Here is a 19,002-nt window from a genome sequence, read left to right as displayed (position 1 = left end):
TGTTTATTTTTACCTTGCCATCTGGAACAATGTCATCAAATATTCCCTCTAAAGACTTCTTTACAGCTTCAGTTCCCTCTCCAAACACCTGCATATACAAAAGTACCATCTTAAAAAGGAATCTGGGCAACAGGGCATACGAAACCTAGGAGCGGGGAAGGAAATGGGCAAGGCTATGACAAAACCTTTCACACGTGTTCGGATACTACTACATCAAATCCCAAAGCAGGTACAATAATTTATGGGAGCAGACCTGGAAAAACACATCCCTCTATCTAGATCACTTCCCTATGTCTTTGACAGTTGGGGGGGAAAAAAAAAAATTTGCTCTCAAATCTGGATAATTCATCTCTACTTAAAGAAAATAGGCTGGGCATGGTGGCTCAAGCCCATAATCCCTAGCACTTTGGAAAGCTGAGGCGGGAGGACTGCTTAAGCCTAGGAGTTTGAGACCAGCCTGGGCAATATAGTGAGACCTCATCTCTACAAAAAAAAAAAAAGAATTATATTAAATCAGCCAGGCATGGTGGTGCGCACCTGTAGTCCCAACTACTCCAGAGGCTAAGGTGGGAGGATCACAAGATCACATCATTGCACTACAATCTGGGCAATGGGGGAAGACCTTATCTCAAAAAAAGTAAAGAAAGAAAGACAATAGGCTAGGCATGGTGGCTCATATCTGTAATCCTGGTACTTTGGGAGGCTGAGGCAGCAGGATTGCTTGAGCCCAGGAGTTCTAGACCAGTTTGCTCAACAGAGTGAGACCCCGTCTCTACAAAAACTTTGAAAATTAGCCATGTATACTGGCATGTTCCTGGAGTCCCAGCTACTTGGGAAGCTGAGGTGGGAGGATGACTTGAGCCCTGGAGGTCAAGGTTGCAGTGAGCTGAGACCACACCACTGTACTCCAGCCTGGGCAACAGACTGAGACCTTGTCTCAAAAAAAAAAAAAAAAAAAAAGAAAGAGAAAAATATAAATATAAATAAAAGAAACTAGCAAAAGCAACGAGCTAGATAAACCCACAATGAAGCATTTCTCTTATAGTCTCATATACCCGACTAGATACTTATAAATAAAAATGTTTGCTTTGTGATACTTTCCTAAGTAGAGCATGAGAATATTATAGTTTTTTACCTCAACATGGCAACATAGGGATTCCTAATTTAAAAAATAGAAAATTGTCTCTTCTTTGAAATGTAATCAATCCTGCTAACTTAAAGATATCATGAAAATTAGAATAGCATGTAGTATCAGGATAATGTACACAATTAAGAAAAAGCCTTTCCTCCATGCAAATAAAACATACAAAAACATACAATGCTTTAAACTTTTTTTTGGTAGAGATAGGGTGTTGCTCTGTTGCCCAAGCTGGTCTCAAACTCCTGGCCTCAAAGAATCCTCCCACTTTTGCTTCCTAAAGTGCTAGGATTACAGGCATGAGCCACCACGCCTAGCCAAAAAAAAAAAAAAAAAAACATAATTTTTGTCCATTTTGAATTACAGAATTAATGAGTAGATTTCTACTGGGATGTTTATGGCTAAGCAAAAGGTTCTTAAAAACTCATACTTTAGAGGGGAGGGGTGAGGGATGGCATTGGGAGTTACACCTGATGTAAATGACGAGCTGATGGGTGCTGACGAGTTGATGGGTGCAGCACACCAACACGGCACAAGTATACATATGTAACAAACCTGCACGTTGTGCACATGTACCCTAGAACTTAAAGGATAATAATAAAAAAAACCTCATACTTTAAGAAAAAATCAAAAGAATTGTTTGACATTACATTGTGCTTTGATTTTAGAAAAATGTGAAAACATTCTATTGAATCCATTTAAATTCAGTCATATATTTCAGTAGAAATGGGCGGTAACGTAACCTGGTGCCAATCAAGCAGAAGCACATGAACAAAGGGTATTGCTAGAAAACAAGTCCAAACTGTGAAGTCCAGAAGCAGTGGGCTAAGCCAACGCTCAGGGCAGAAGATACATACACAGTGACACCACCACCTCCCAAAAGAAGAGAAACGGGCTGGGCGTGGTGGCTCATGCCTACAATCCCAGCACTTTGGGAGCCCAAAACGGGTAGATCACAGGGTCAGGAGTTCGAGACCAGCCTGACCAACATGGTGAAATCTCGTCTCTACTAAAAACACAAAAATTAGCCGGGTATGGTGGCCGGCGACTGTAATCCCAGCTACTCAGGAGGCTGAGGCAGGAGAATCGCTTGAACCCGGGAGGCAGAGGTTGCACTGAGCTGAGATCACGCCATTGCACTCCAGCATGGGTGACAGAGTGAGACTCTGTCTCAAAAAAAAAAAAAAGAGAGAGAAATGCTGATCATTCATGTCCTCCTTTTGCAGGTTTTAACTGAGAACCATCAAGTCTCTTATGTGATTTTTTCTGATGAAATGCTGACTTTCCTCCACAGTTTTTTCTTTAGATTTACATAAAAGCAAAACCCATGGAAGAAAGCTCAATGATCTACTCTCCCCAAAGACCACAGGACAAACTGCAAAACTGCTTCAGTCTCACACTCGCTTAGCATTTGCTCATCTGCTCTCTGCAGGTTCCATCAAGGATAGGGAAATGCCACATTGAAACAGTGAGTATCAGCCAGGCGTGGTGGCCCACGTCTATAATCCCAGCACTTTGGGAGGCCGAAGTAGGCAGATCACTTGAGGTTAAGAGTTCGAGATCAGTCTGGCCAACATAGTGAAACCCTGTCTCTACTAAAATTATAAAAATAATTAGCTATTAGCTGTGTATGGTGGTAAGCATCTGTAATCCCAGTCACTCAGGCTGAGGCAGGAGAACCGCTTTAACTGGGAGGCAGAGGATGCAGTGAGCCAAGACTGCACCACTGCACTCCATCCTGGGCGACAGAGCGAGGCTCCATCACAAACAAAACAAAACAAGCCAGTGAGTATCATAGTCAGCTAAGGGACTCAGTGCATGAGCTTTCAGGACTAATCTCTTTTCTAAAATTCATTTCTTAAGTAAGTTAATGGCTGGAACTGTCAGAGCAAAAAAAGAGAGATCATTCTATCAAGTCAGTTGATGACGTCTTCTCACTTTGCATAAGGGCACGGGGTGAACAGGTCAAACTAGCAGTCTTAGTCATGACCTCCAAAATGCTGAAGGCCTGACTTTCCAGCCACTGCAGCCCACAAACAGGACATTCTTCTTCCGAAAGACTACAGATGTTCATGTACCTTTAGTCCCTCAAATCTAAACAAGCAGTTCTGGAGCTACTCATTTCTCAAAGTCAAAGGACAAGGATGACAATAACAACAGACAGTGAGCTTCCCGGAAGTAACCCCAGCAGGAGACTGGCCTTGGCGAGTGAAGAAGTCAAATTAATGGGGAAGAACTGGGTGGCTGCACATGGTCAGAGGACACCCGTCACGGCACCAGGCTATGTTACACCCTCATGACATACCGAAATCCCGTTCCAGCCCCTGGACCTGAGCAGAAGGAGGCCGTGGCAGTGGGTGAGCTCTCTCGGATTCCTGGCTCCTCATTCTAGTAGGCAGAGGATCTGCCCATTTAATGTCAACTCCAAAAAGTCAAGGGCATAGAATAATCAGATTTCCCTGGAAGATGCCTTTCATGCAGTGCCAGAGGCAGCTTAAAAAGCATGGCCAGGCACAGTAGCTCACACCTGTAATCCCAGCACTTGGGGAGGCTAAGGCAGGTGGATCACGAGGTCAGGAGTTCAAGACCAGCCTGGCCAATATGGTGACATCCCACCTCTACTAAAAATACAAAAATTAGCTGGGCGTGGTGGTGCATGTCCATAGTCCCAGCTATTCGGGAGGCTGAGGCAGAAGAATCACTTGAACCAGGGAGGTGGAGGTTGCAGTGAGCCGAGATTGTGCCACTGCACTCCAGTCTGGTGACAAAGTAAAACTCCGTCTCAAAAAAAAAAAAAAACAAAGACTGCACTCAGGTGCCCACTTGGCTTCACTGCAGAGCCCTGCTTTTTCCTGAAGACTCAGGGTGAATTGTGTGCTTTGAGTAGGTCTGTAATTAACAAGGGTTTGGAAAGGATGCAGGTGGGAAACTGCAGCTTGGTGACAGACTAATGGTAGAGTTCAACATTATGGGTATGCATTACCTATTAAAAGTGTCTAGCACAGCTAGCTTCTTTGTGTCAACTAGTTGATTTTAAATAACACTCAGCCTCAATGAAGAAACACATACATCCCAAATTGAGGTGGCCACAGAAGCGATCTGTGCGGGCTCGCTTTTCATCTGCTCTGGAACCTACCTGATTGATACTTGGACGTCCCTGCTTCTTTTTGGAGGTAGTATCCAGACCCCACAGAGAAGAAAACCTGCTCCTTCGCTTGCTTGCGGATCTGGACATGGCCTGAGTACGTCTTCTCACTCCAGTTTCACCAGTGCGTGCTGCCACCTGAGGACGGCAAGGACAAGCAGCCACAAGGGAGATGCGTCAGGACCATCCACCTATGTCTTGAGGCCCCCATTAAGTCCCACCCTTCAAAAAACCCTCCTCCATCATGCCAGCCTACCCTGACCCCAACGCCTATTTAATCTATGACCCAGACATATTGGGACTTTGAGAGCCCTTCATGGATTCAGAATGGAAATGAAAGGTTTGCAAATTCAATCCTTGTTTGAAATCACCAGCAAAAATACATAATATAGGAATAAAACATATATGTTCTGTTTCCAAACATGACATGTCCTTCTGGTCACAGGCTTGAACTACAACAGCAAGGGAAATGAGCCAGGCTTTCTCTCCAAATGCCACAGAGCTGTTTCTGCATTCTACTGAAAAATGGTGCTCAAGCGTCAGCAACAATAGTGGAAAAACAGCAGAGTTTTGCCCCTGGGTTTCCAGGTTAAATCTAAAATTACCAATCTCTACTATTTTGTTTTCTTAGGATAGATATAATCGCGTTTTAAAATCAGGCAATTTGATGGTTGGCCCCCAATATCCATCCTCTATTCCATCTTAGTCAGAAAAATCTCAAAAGTAGGCCAGGTGCGGTGGCACTTTGGGAGCACTTTGGGAGGCTGAGGCGGGCGGATCACCTGAGGTCAGGAGTTCGAGACCAGCCTGGCCAGCACGGTGAAACCCTGTCTTTACTAAAAAAATACAAAAATTATCCGGGCGTGGTGACAGTCACCTGTAATTCCAGCTACTTGGGAGGCTGAGACAGGAGAATTGCTTGAACCCAGGAGGTGGAGGTTGAAGTGAGCTGAGATCACGCCACTGCACTCTAGCCTGGGCGACAGAGCGAGACTCTGTCTCAAAAAAAAAGGAAAATCTCAAATGTAAGCGAGCATGCAGCCACTAAGTCCAAGATGACTTATTCTCCTTGCAGCAGGGCATGGATTGGGCTTAAGTTCTGGTCAATGGCACATAAGCAAAACAACTATTTGCAACTTCCAGGAACTGTGCTCAATGGGAGGGGGTTTTCTGTTATCCTTTCCGCTATCCTATCTGTTTTCTTTTTCCTGATAAAAGGAAGGTATGTGTTGTGGTTGAGGATGTCCCTACCCAAGCTTGTTCAAGGATGGCAGAATAACAAGACAAAAGGGACCGGACTCACTGAAGATGAAGGCACCTTACCAGACTTGCATCACTTACATGTCCTATGTTTAGGTAAATGGGAAAGAAAACTTGTATTTTTTTGTTAAACAAAAGCTAAACTCTGTCGAGATATTACAATGTGCCAGCAACCCAGAGAAGCATTTCTTCTTTTTCTTTTGAGATGGAGTCTCGCTCTGTCGCCCAGGATGGGGTCCAGTGGCGTGATCCCAGAGAAGCATTTCACAAGGGAACGCCCTAAATGTAAATCTGTCACAGGATAATTGCTCAAGTAGAATCTCTACAAGGACTCCAGAAAGTCCTCCCAGGCAAAACATTCAGGCTTGAACTTTATCCTCCAGGTGGCAAAAGCAAAGTCCCAGGAACTTAAGAGAACTTCTGCCAGAAGGTGTCTCCATGGGCCACCCACGGGCTTGCCTTTCAGAAAAAAGGGAGTGGCCGGAGGAACAGCAAGTCAGACTTGAAATGAAACTTCTCCACCCACTCTTTTGTTGCCAGAGGTGAATGTCTTGGAACCTACTTGTAGATTCCCACACAGGCAGCTCCCGATGTGACAGATGCCAATTGGCAGCAATGTAGGGGATGAGGCACTGTTGGTAACATGAGGGGCCTCCCCAGCAGTCAGCGTGTTGGTTGGAAGGCATGCCTCTCTGGGGCTTCAGTATTGACAATGTAAACACCACAGAAGTCCCATGGGTGGATTGGCAGGGACCCCTACGTACATTAAAAACAGGAATCAAAACAGCTTCTCTACAAGGGTATTAGAGGGAAGGTTTTTGGACCCAAACAAAAATAGGAAGATGAGGGAGCTAAGAGGTCTTGCATTTTGCATTTTCTCAGCTTAGCAGGTTAAAAACAAAACAAAACAAAACAAAAAAAACCAGATCAGGGCATAGAAAAATGTGGTATCCAAGACACTGGTGGGAATTTTCACGAGAAAGATCTTAATCTAAGATTACACTGGAGACATCACAGGGAACAAAATCACAAGACAAACACACCGTAAGATATGCAAAAATTTTCTCTATTTTCATCACTTTCTCTGTTAAAGGTAAACAAAGGTTGTAAAAGGAATAAATTATAACATGCAGACATGCATAGGCTCACATGACTATGTCAACACTGAATAAATGGTGTTAAAAATTTTAAATTCTAGAGGAAAAAAAAATGTCCATTTGGTCTCACGGTCATACAGTCATTTTATAAACAAATCCAGTCATTAATAGTGACACATACATAGAGGCAGCCGTATAAATATGTCGACATATATTACCATTTGCTTTCTTCATACACACAGCAATACCTGTACTTACCGCGTCTAGTTAATTGTTTACTTATTTCTTACCCTTCTCTCCCACAAGAATAAAAGCTTCAAGAGGACAGGAACTCTGTGCTGTTCACTATAGTCCTAATCACAAGGATAAAACTGACAGATGCCAGGAACTTACATATATTTGTTGCTTGAACAAATAAATACATAAATACCACAAAGCAAAAGCATATCCTATGTAACATGGTGACAAAAATGAAAAGGTAACTCTTCAGTTTACAATTTCCAGACAAAGAGAGCATGAAAGAGAAATCCATACACCCAAAAGTATTCTCAGTTAACCAGCTGACTAGTTAGTTTAGCCTGTTTAACAAAATACTTTACTTAAGTTTCTTATAAGCAGTATTCTAAATTGCTTGGAGCCTTGTAAACTGCAAAAGTAACCACTACCTCCAAGACAATAATGACTCAAAATGAGCAAAGGGATTTAGAAAAAGGGCTGGCAGAAGAACTGCTGGACCAGAGCTCAAGAGTTTCTCAATGATCTTTGCCCAGACAATGCCTCCCTTTGTGGCCTGAACCTGATTACTCTATCATTCTGCTCATCTGTGCAAACAAGAACAATGATAACCTTCTTTCAAAGAGTACAGCGGGGGCCCTTCAGTTAATTACTGCAAATCACGCAGCATTATGGGAAGCTTTCTCAGTGAATGCTACTTCAATTGTAGCTCCACTCTCTCCGACCCAGCCCTGATACCCTCATACCTCCTCCTTCCTCCTCCCCTACCAAAAAGAAGAAAAAAAAAAAATCTGGACAAAGACTAAATTGAAGAATGTTTCAACCCCAAGGAGAAAAAAAATCCCAGGGGTCAAATGACAAGGAGAGGAGGGAAAGAAAATAAGAGTCCCTAATAAATCAGACTAAAATTCCCTGCCCGGGATCTTCCACAGGAGCTAAAGCAACAAACAGGAACAGACACCCAACAGGCTCGCCTGATTTGTTCTGTCTGAAATGAAACCCCTCACAGAAAAAAGAAGTTGCAGGAACATACTGAAACACCCAGACTTGTATCACTGACAAAGCGAGCAAAAATCCAACAAAGGAACAGACAGTTGAACGTATGGACTTCAATACTCTTTAAAACCACTGACCAAAACACCTCACAGTAACTAACTCTCCCATCCCCATCTTCAGCTGGCCAAATTTTAATAGCCTGCTCCTGAAAGAAAAGTATACACACACATCACAGACATTGAGACGAAGGAAATTAGAGGGTCCGAAGATGAATTATGAAAGAGTAAAATGGTAACCTTCTCAGGGAGGTTGCGCCCAATGACTTTGAAGAAAATAATGAAAGCGTACCAGTTTTAGGGAGAAAGCAAAATTATTTTCTCCAAAATCTAGAAGGTACAGTAAGAGGAGGGAGCCACTTCGATGCTCAAGGTTTAGTATTAATACAGATGGTACCTCAATGACACCACGAGTTCCCTTCATAAAAATGCGCCCTCAATGGATGATATTCTGACGAGGAGATAAAGAAGAATTTCTATCCTAGTTTTTTTTTGTTTGTTTTTGATTTGCAGAATAGGTGAACTGAGATTTGGCTAAGTTAAAAATGGGTGTCCAGGTCTCCAAGAAATAGATCTGGAGTCAAAAACTGAAAACCTTTTGTAAGTTTATTCAACACAGCACTTTGTCCCACCACTGAAAAAACAGGGTTTAATAGCTGTATAGAGAGGTGGTAGCCAGGGAGACCAAGAGCTGAGCTGTAATTAGCAGAACAAATCAGGATGCCAGTTTTAATAACTCCAGAAATTGGTTTAAGACTTCTTTAAAAATGTAAATCTACCCCTAATTATCTGAATGATGATGCTAATCTATTTATAAAGAATACAAACGCCTCTGACTGAATTATAGCTCTGAATGCAATCGAAGGGTACAGCTGACAAAGCAAGAGAAGAACAGCACAGCTAAGGTTTTACAAAGCTGTTTCTGGAACCTGAGACTTAACATTTAATTCCCTAGCAAATGTGCTAAGGTGCAGTACATTTTAAGTGGGTGTCAACTTGGATAGACTAAAACCATGTTACTCATACAGCAATTTTTGAGAAGGAGCCAAAAGTACACAAAGCTGCTCGCAATTTAGCAAGTACATGAAATTACAGATTATAAACACACAACACAACTACACAGTCTGCCGCCGTAGAGGTCAGATGGAAATTCCCTTCCTCAAGCAACGCATATGTTCAGCCAGCGAATCACAGAGGTCGCCTTGCTCTAATGCATCGGGTATTCGTGGTCATCAAAACAACAGTAAAAATAAAGTGAAATGGAGATCTCCAAAGAGATCTGTGTTCCATATATGGTGTATGTATTATGTGTATGTGAGTGATTGAGAGAAAGAGACAGAATGAGAATGCGTGTGTGTGTGTGTGTGTGTGTGTGTATATATATATATATATATATTTTTTTTTTTTTTTTTTTTTTGAGATAGAGTCTCACTCTGTCGCCTAGGCTGGAGTGCAATGGTACGATCTTGGCTCACTGCAACCTCTTCCCAGGTTCAAGCAATTCTCAGGCCTCAGTCTCCCGAGTATCTGGGATTACAGGTGTGTGCCAACACACCTAGGTAATTTCTGTACTTTAAATAGAAACGGGGTTTCACCATGTTGGCCAGGCTGGTCTCGAACTCCTGACCTCAGGTGATCTGCCCGCGTTGGCCTCCCACAGTACTGAGCCATCGTACCCAGCCTGAGAATGCATTGATGTATGAGAGTGAGCACTCCAGTCACCATTCCCACAAAGTTAATATAAAAAATAGGTATTTGGGTTCCAAACATGACACTGAAGACGACAAGAGCTATCAACAAATACTACATATGAACAACGCTGAAGATGGTACCTTTCATATTTTCTTTGCACAACAGCTTAGGCCCCCCCATCAAGAGATGCTTAAGTAATATATTTTGGACAGGTTTAAATGGAAATTTGCATCCACTGCAATAGGAGGGCATTTCAGAAATCCACATACAGCAGGAAGCTCGAAAAACAGTTAGGAGAGTCTTGTCAAGTCCTGCTCAGGATTAAGTGTCAAGCTTAATGTTTTTCAAAAATTCATTAGCTTCTACTCACCAGGGCATGAAACGATGATACGGAAAAGATTCCAAGGCGGCCCATGGCCACTTTCGTTGGTCGACTTGCAAAAGCAAGAAGCCTTTTGGGGTTTGGCAGCTCCCCACCCTGAAGGCTGGCTAAATAACAGCGGAAACGAAAGAGGTCCATTTGGAACTGCTCGAGATTTTGCTCCCAGACAAAGATCTACGGTAGTGAAAACATGGGAAAAGAAAAAGTGAGAAAACGGGAAACAAATGTTAATATTTTCATCCTATACAAATCTACATGTCGTAAAGACATTCATTATAATCCTAAGGAATAAACAACAGGTACCTAAGTTTCTTAGTTACTTATGTTTCCTTCTGCAAAGATCTACAGCCATAAATTCAGCATAATAAATAGAAAATGACAAGTTCTTCTGTTCCCTCCTATCTTGGAGTTCGTACTGGGGGCATGATAGGTCTGTCAACTCCAAGCTCTGGGCCACAAACACAAGACTGAAGAAGTAAAAATGTAGAGATTTCCATCACCAGAGAACTATATGACTTAACAAGAGGTGGGTTTTCATATAAAGAACAGTGAGACGAATTAAAGGCTAGAAGCAATCGACCAAGTGCTTTTGGGAAGAGTGTGGTAGCCTGGAACAAAGGGTGGAAGTGGAACACAAGATGGTGGAGACCTAGGCTCTGGAATACAAAGTTCCAACTGTAGCATGTCTCTGAGACATTCCCTCATTTTTCAAAGTGGCAAAATAATACCTACCTCATAAGGCTGTTGGAATGTTTGAAAAAGATAATACAAGCCTAAGGACAAGGTCTGGCATAGAGCAAAGGCTCAGTGATGCTGACAGATAATGATGAATGGTTGAAATCTCCCTTTGCGCTTCAACAGAATATAGTATCACTGTACACACGTGTTCACAGCAGCACTGCTCGCAAAAGGTGGAAACAGCTCGAATGTCCATCAACAAATGGCCAATAAACACGCCATGGTGTATACATACAACGCAATACGATTCAGCCAGCACTCAGGAGTAAAGTGCTGATGTACGCTACCACGTGGACCCACCTCCAAAACATGAAGCTCAGGGAAGGAGCCAGACACAAAAGGCCACATACTGTGGAATTCTATTCACATGAAACATCTAGAATAGGCAAATCCATGAAGACAGTGCCGGGGGCAGAGGCAAGCAACTGCTTCACAGGTATGGGGTTACCTTTTGGGGCAGATTAACACATTTCAGGGCTAGATGGGGTAGTGGCTGCACCACATTGTACACGTACTCAATGCTACTGAATTGTTCGTGTTAAAATGGTTGATTTTACATTACGTGATTTTTGCGTCAATTTAAAAAAACACAATGTCAGGTAACAAAGGGAAACCCCAGAGGGAGAGAAATGTGGAAGGCCCATGTCATTTGTTCAAATATTTAAATATCATTTATTCATGTAATTATTTCCTAAGCATTAGGGCAAAGTGTCAAAGCATTACCAGATGGCTGTTACTGACAGCTCAATAGCAGGCAAAGATGTCCTTTGTTCATTTCACTCAATCTTTTCTGTTTAGCATGAAATATACTTATGCACATATAAAGCAATTATATATATATATACACACACTTATATCTAGATATATAGAGAGATAGTCTTGCTCTGTCACCCAGGCTTGAGTACAATGGCACAATCTTGGCCCACTACAGCCTCCACCTCCCAGGCTCAGGTGATCCTCCCATCTCGGCCTCCTGAGACTATAGGTGTGGCTAATTTTTGTATTTTTTGTGTAGAGACGGGGTTTTGCCATGTTGGCCAGGCTGGTCTTGAACCCTGGGCTCAACCGAATATGCCCACCTCAGCCTCCCAAAGTGCTAGGATTACAGGCATGAGCCACCACACCCAGCCAGATATATCTTTTGAATGTACTTTACCTTTTCCAAATTAAGAATTCAAAATTTACTGAGGAGTCAGAAACGAGTCCCCACCATAAGAGGACTCCAGGTCAGTCTGATAATATGGGAAATGAAATTGCAAACTTTCTAATTACACAGATCCCCCTAGAACAGCACATCCTTGGTGGGGGCCGGGGGCTCCTCTATTGGGTTTCTGTCTTTCATTCAATGTAATATTGTTCCGTTTAGCTGTTAACAATCAGCTACAAACAAAGAGTGAAGAACACCGACAGTCACAATAAAGAACTCAGCATCCTGGATGACAGGCTGTCGAGGAGATATCTGATGATGTTTCACGATTCCAAAACAGCCAAAAAAAAAACCTTTTAGAGACCTAACAATTTTGTCTGGATCTAAACACGGAAGAACGATTACCTGGTCTAATATTGTTTTCTTTTTCTTTGAGTCAGTGACTGAAGACAGCTGCATTTCGCCCATTTTCTTCATCTTTTCATCCATGTCAATCTTCTGTTCCAGTTTTTTGATCTCTGATTTCAGGAGTCGGAGCGTGTCTTCCTTGTGGTGGTGTCTTGCGACCGCAGTGGCGCAGGCAGAGTGGATGGCGGTGATCCAGTTTTCGAGCTCCGTCTGGCTAGTGGTCTGTACCAGGAAGAAGGGGCAGGAAGAAAAAGACACCTCTTAGGAACTTAAGAAAAATGAACTGGAGCATTTCCAGAGAAGCACTGCCTGGCAGTCGAGGTGACAGGTCTAGACACCCATGGATAAGGCTAACCTGACCACCTCTTCCTTCAGGAAATTAGTAACAAAAAGTGAGTCTCAGGTCAGATGCCTACTCTCCCCTCCTCCCCTTCAAGGGCTGTCCTGAATGAAGCCACCACGTCCGCTCACTCAATGTACTTACTGAATTCACATGTGAAAGTGACACTCCTAACACAGACAAATTGGTGTCTACTCAGGAGGGTGCCTGTGATGCAAAGGTCGGTTTCCAGGTAAGTCTGGTCAGTTACAGGGCATGAGTGGGACTGAGGGACATTACTGACATAGGAAGCTACAACAGCCCTGCCCTCGTGAACCACTGCAACCCAGATCCAAAGGTCCTATCCTGGTGCTAAGCAGCAAGACAGAACTAGGGTTCGGGAAGAGGTCAGGTAGCCAGAAGAAATACTGTCTTTGGGGACTCCATGGGAGCCTCTAAGAATTGCAGCCGCCCAACAACACTCCACGTGCTAAAAGTGGCCTGTTTGAGATGGGCATTAAGAAAATGGTGAGCAACACCCACCAATGGTGACCTAAGTGGGACTGGCGTGACTCGGTGTTCTGAAAGGCACGTCAGAATAGTTTTCAAGAGACAGCACATGTGTGATAACTCACTATTAATGATTCTTTAGGAATTCAATCAATGAGTTTTTACAAGTGAGGAGATACTGGACTTTTCCAGGTATTCTCTTAAGTCCAGAGAGGTGAAATAAATGCTCAGAAGTTAGCCCATCTCAAGAAATAGTCTATTCAGCCACGACAATACTAAAGGAGCTACTAACATCATTTTTCATGCACAAAAACACTTCATTGTTTTTTCCTCTGAAGCACCTTCTTAGTTTTCTGACTCATTTGAGTGATGGCTTTTAAACAAAATTCTGGGTTTTTGTTGGTGGTGGTGGGTTTTTTTTTTTATTTTTGGAGACAGGGTCTTGCTCTGTCACCCAGGCTGGAGTGCAGTGGAGCGATCTTGGCTTACTACAGCCTCTGCCTCCCAGGTTCAAGCAATTCTCATGCAGCCTCCCGAGCAGCCGGGACTACAGGCACGTGCCACCACGCCTGGCTAAGTTTTATATTTTTAGTAGAGATGGGGTTTCATCATGTTGCCTAGGCTGGTCTCGAACTCCTGACCTCAAGTGATCCACCTGCCTCGGCCTCCCAAAGTGCTGGGATTACAGATGTGAGCCACCTTGCCCAGCCACTTGTAAACAACATTTTATTAACAGGACCCCACCAGCACATGACTCTATGCTGGCTGGCAGTTGGAACTTAAGTCAAGAGAGTACTTTATCGGATCAGTTTTGTATTCCACATAAGAAACAGCATCAAATATTAAAAATGGTGTCAACCAACAAAGTCACCTCCCACTGGGCAAACCTAACTGGTCCAGCAGTTGTTATGTGGATAACAAATATTTTGCCTGTGGATAAAGAAGATTTCAATATGCTAGACAATCCAAGAAGAAACAGCAGAAGCACCACCTGACAAAGCAAATGGAATCACTTTGTAAAGACTGAGTGGGAGGTGGCGAGGCGATAAAGACATTGGAAGCCACAGGTGAGGACTTGTAGATGGAGAAACTTAGGGGGAAAAAAATGCATGTCTATTTATGAGATTAAGTTTACTTTACTTTATGTTATAGTTATCTCGTCTTTGCAGGTCATTATCTCATAGTTTGTCCTTATGTATCACCTTGAAGTTCCACCAGAAAAAGAGAGGCCCTCCTACAGCTAATGAAAGCACCAAGCTTGTTCCTGCTGGTGTTCTGTACAAAGCTCGATCACGGGATCTCTCAGTGCCTCACAATAAATGGTTATCTCGTTAGGTGGGATTATTCCCTCCACACGTTGTTTTTTTTTTTTTTTTGAGATGGAGTCTCGCTCTGTCACCAGGCTGGAGTGCAGTGGTGCAATCTTGACTCACTGCAACCTCCGCCTCCCGGGTTCAAGCGATTCTCCTGCCTCAGTCTCCCGAGTAGCTGGGACTACAGGCGTGCGCCACCATTCCCAGCTAATTTTTGTATTTTTTTTAGTAGAGACAGGGTTTCACCATGTTGGCCAGGATGGTCTCAATCTCTTGACCTTGTGATCTGCCTGCCTCAGCCTCCCTAAGTGCTGGGATTACAGGTGTGAGCCACCACCACGCCCAGCCTCATTTTTTGTGTTTTAATTAGGAAAGGAACCAGCTCAGATGGAAAAATAATCTGGTAAGTATTTTTCCTTAAAAAAAAAAAACAAAAAAACTTTCAAGATGAAAATACCCAGTGTTGGCAAACATACGGAGTAACCAGAACTGCTATGCACTGCTGACTGCTGGCTGGAAAGTAAACTTGTACAACTGCTTTAGAAAGCTGTTGGATATTACTTACTAAAGTTGAATATATGTACACCCTGTGACCCAGAAAATGCACTCTAATTACATACTCAAGAGAAACACATTCATATGCACACAAAAATATACACACCAGAACATGCACAGCAGCATATCATGGGTGAAACTGGACACCATCCAGATGCAACCAATAGGGGAATGGATGAATATGTGGGATAATCACACAATGAAATACTATACAGCAAGAATGGAGGAACTATAACTATAGACTAACACACATAAATCTTGCACACATCATTTTGGGGAAGGAATCAGATGCACTGCAGTATATATACGGTAGGATTCTATTTATATGAAGTACTGTATTAGTCCATTCTCATGCTGCTAACAAAGACATATCCAAGAGTGGGTAATTCATAAAAGAAAGAAGTTTAATTGACTCACAGTTCAGCATGGCTGAGGAGGCCTCAGGAAACTTACAATCATGGCAAAGGGGAAGCAAACAACTTCTTCTCATGGTGGCAGCGAGAAGTACAGAATGAAGCAGGGGGGAAAGCCCCTTATAAAACCATCAGATCTAGTGAGAACTCACTCACTATCATGAGAACAGTATGGAGGTAACTGCCCTCATGATTCAATTACCTCCCAATGGCTCCCTCCCATGACAAGTGGGGATTATAGGAACTACAATTCAAGATGAGATTTGGGTGGGGACACAGCCAAACCATATCAAGTACCAACACAGATAAACTAATACATACTATTAGAAGTCAAGAGGGCAGGTTTTTTTGGTGGGATGAGATGCAATGGGTAGAATCTGGTAAGAAGCACAAGAGAGGTTTCTGGGGTGCTGGCCACCTTCTGTTTCTTCATCTGGGTGCTGCTTACATGGGTGTATGACAGGGGTATGTTCAGTTTGTTAAACACCATCAAAATGTGCCTTTTCTGTGTATACATTATACTATCATAGAAAATTTCAAAGAACATCCTTCCAAGGTATATTATCCTAATAGTTGAGTATAATTTTTCTATAACTATGCTAAAAATACGATACTTCATATTTTTAGTTTTCATTAAATATTGTCCTTACAAAACTACAAAGGAAGTTCCAAGAAGCTTCACCCTTCTCCACCATTTCCTTGTCCTCCCAAGTGCCTGGTAGTACCTGATAAAAAGCTGGTTCCTTGACCCGAAACTTGCTTTCCATTTTGTTTGTATGGCTCAGTGGAAATGAGGAGCTTTTAGATTTTAGTGGAGTCCATTTTTTCACACCTGTTTTTTCTTTGAGACGGAGTCTCTCTGTCGCCCAGGCTGGAGCACAGTAGCAGCAGAATCTCGGCTCACTGCAACCTCCGCCTCCTGAGTTCAAGAGATTCTCCTGCCTCAGCCTCCCGAGGAGGTGGGATTACAGGCATCCGCCACCACGCCCAGCTAATTTTTGTACTTTTAGTAGAGATGGGGTTTCTCCATGTTGGCCAGGCTGGTCTCGAACTCCTGACCTCAGGCGATCTACTAGCCTTGGCCTCCCAAAGTGCTGGGATTACAGGCATGAGCCACCACGCCTGGTCATCTTCACCCATTTTTAAAGGATAATGTGGGGCATCCAGATGCAATCCCTGCGGAGGTGCATGGAGCACTAAGGAGAGGCTATGGTTACTGCACCAGCACCTGGCAGGTGGAAGCTCAGGGGCAGTCCACATCCATCTCTTCAAGGCAAACCTCTCTCATCTCTGCCTCAGTTAGAACCTCCCAGCCCCTACCCTTACCCCCTAACTCATGGAGTAAGAAAAGGAAATACCTACAACCCTGACATAATACCTGAGCAACGGATAGAAAGATCTGAAATTTCTGACAGCAAGCTTGGTTGAATATGTGTTATGAACTTAAGAATTTAAATAAAAATATTTATCCAGAAGGGACTCAGATGACCATTTTTCACAGATGGAGGGAAAAAAAGCCCAGAAAAAGTAGGAAACACAGTCATTTATTATAAATCCCAATCTCCACCAACCCTGTTCTTAGAAAAAAAAAAAATGCTTTGGTTCTGTTTTTTCCCTGTTTAATATGACACACTGATCCTGACCCCCAGCTCTTGTTAATTGCTCTGAAAGCCAGGCTGCAGCATCATGAGCATTACCCATTCAATTACTATTATTATTATTATTTTTTAAAGATGGAGTCTGGCTCTGTTGCCCAGGCTGGAGTGCAGTGGTGCAATCTCAGCTCACTGCAAGCTCCGCCTCCTGGGTTCACGCCATTCTCCTGCCTCAGCCTCCCTAGTACCTGGGACTACAGGCACCCGACACCATGCTTGGCTAATTTTTGTATTTTTAGTAGAGGCAGGGTTTCACCATGTTAGCCAGGATGGTCTCGATCTCCTGACCTCGTGATCTGCCTACCTCAGCCTCCCAAAGTGCTGGGATTACAGGCGTGACCCACTGCACCCAGCCATTATTATTATTATTATTATTATTATTATTATTATTATTATTATTATTTTAGACAGAATCTCACTCTGTCACCCAGGCTAGTGTGCCTGCGCACAATCTCAGCTCATTGCAACCTCCGCCTCCTAGGTTCACGTGGTCCTCCTGCCTCAGCCTCCCTAGTCCCTAGCTGGGACTACAGGCTACTAAGGAACCACACACCCAGCTAACTTTTGTATTTTTAGTAGAGATGGGGTTTCCCCATGTTGGCCAGTCTGGTCTTGAACTCCTGAGCTCAAGTGATCCGCCCACCTCAGCCTACCAAAGTGCTGGGATTACAGGCATGCACCACCAAGCTCAGGTAATTTTTGTATTTTTAGTAGAGAGGGGTTTCACCATGTTGGCCAGGGTGGTCCTAAACTCCTGACCTCAGGTGATCACCCTGACTCGGCCTCCCAAAGTGCTGGGATTACAGGCATGACCATTCAATATTTTGAGCTCTTCTCATTCTGGAATATGGGAGAATAGAACTTTCTGACCCCCTCTGAAGCCAGGCATGGCCATGGCACTTGGCTTTTGCCAGTAAAATGTCAGTAGAAGTGACGACACTACTCAACAAAAGCCTGATTGGCTTTTGCCCCTGTGCCACAGTCACAGAAGCATTGTGTCAAGATAGAGCTTCTGTCTGCCTGGATCCAAAAGAGTCTAGGATGAGTACGGCTCTGGAGCCAGCCTCGATCATGCCAGGAAGGAGAAAGCACGTTAAACCACTGAGATTTAAGTGCTCCTTACTTCAGCATAATTCTACCCATCCTGACTGATCTCCCAGCAAAGTAAGAATTCCACTGCAACACAGGGGATGTCTCAAAAACAAAGGCGTCTGTGTAGTGCACGTGGAAGCCCAAGGAAGACCACAATCTGATATGTTCTGTGAAACAACAGCCTTTTGCTCTCCCTATTTAATGAAAGTGGGTCTTCTTCTTCCCCCTGTGCAGACCCCAGCCAAATTCAGCCAACAGCAACACACTCCATTCTGACGTCAGAGAGTTCACCTTTGTCTTCCACTTAAGAAGTAAAAATGAAGGAAGCTGACGAAAGTTAAACACCCTTTGAATGGTATCTATTTAATGTTGGCAAAGCAGCTATCCTGGAACTTATAAAGACAGACAGTGGTTGCTAGGGGCCGGAGTGAAGGGGATATGGAATGTTGTTAAGTAATGGGGATCGCGCTTAAGCTTTGCATGATGAAAAAGAGTTATGGGCTGGGCAGAATGGTTCATGCTTGTCATCCCAGCACTTTGGGAGGCCAAGGCGGGCAAATCACTTGAGGCCAGGAGTTGGAGACCAGCCTGGGCGTGGTGAAACCCCATCTTTACTAACAATACAAAATTAGCTGGACATGGTGGCACATGCCTGTAGTCCTAGCTACTCGGGAGGCTGAGGCACAAGAATCGCTTGAACCCGGAAGGTGGAGCTTGCACTGAGCCGAGATCACGCCACTGCACTCCAGCCTGGGTGACAGAGCGAGACTCCATCTCAAAAAAAAAAAAAAAAAAAGTTCTGGCGATTAATAATGGTGACAGTTGTACAACAGTGTGAATGTACTTAATGCC

The 19,002-nt window shown here is 43.5% G+C and overlaps 1 protein-coding gene across 5 annotated transcripts in view; it reads right to left on the bottom strand.

Annotated features, from left to right (window-relative positions):
* The window catches only part of TIAM1 (TIAM Rac1 associated GEF 1), a 348,490-nt gene that overhangs the window by 95,784 nt on the left and 233,704 nt on the right, over nt 1–19,002 (bottom strand). For all 5 annotated transcript variants that reach the window (XM_037990630.2, XM_073009856.1, XM_073009851.1 and 2 more), the window contains 4 exons: nt 12,291–12,515; nt 9,989–10,174; nt 4,275–4,421; nt 14–88 (listed from right to left, as the gene is read on the bottom strand). In XM_037990630.2, the coding sequence (XP_037846558.1) occupies nt 14–88; nt 4,275–4,421; nt 9,989–10,174; nt 12,291–12,515 (633 nt within the window). The remainder of the gene's footprint in view (nt 1–13; nt 89–4,274; nt 4,422–9,988; nt 10,175–12,290; nt 12,516–19,002) is intronic.

This window comes from Chlorocebus sabaeus, chromosome 2 (assembly GCF_047675955.1).
Source record: "Chlorocebus sabaeus isolate Y175 chromosome 2, mChlSab1.0.hap1, whole genome shotgun sequence".
In the NCBI taxonomy this organism is placed as follows: Eukaryota; Metazoa; Chordata; class Mammalia; order Primates; family Cercopithecidae; genus Chlorocebus; species Chlorocebus sabaeus.
Note: the sequence above shows the minus strand (reverse complement) of the source record. Positions and strands in the feature narration are given on the sequence as shown.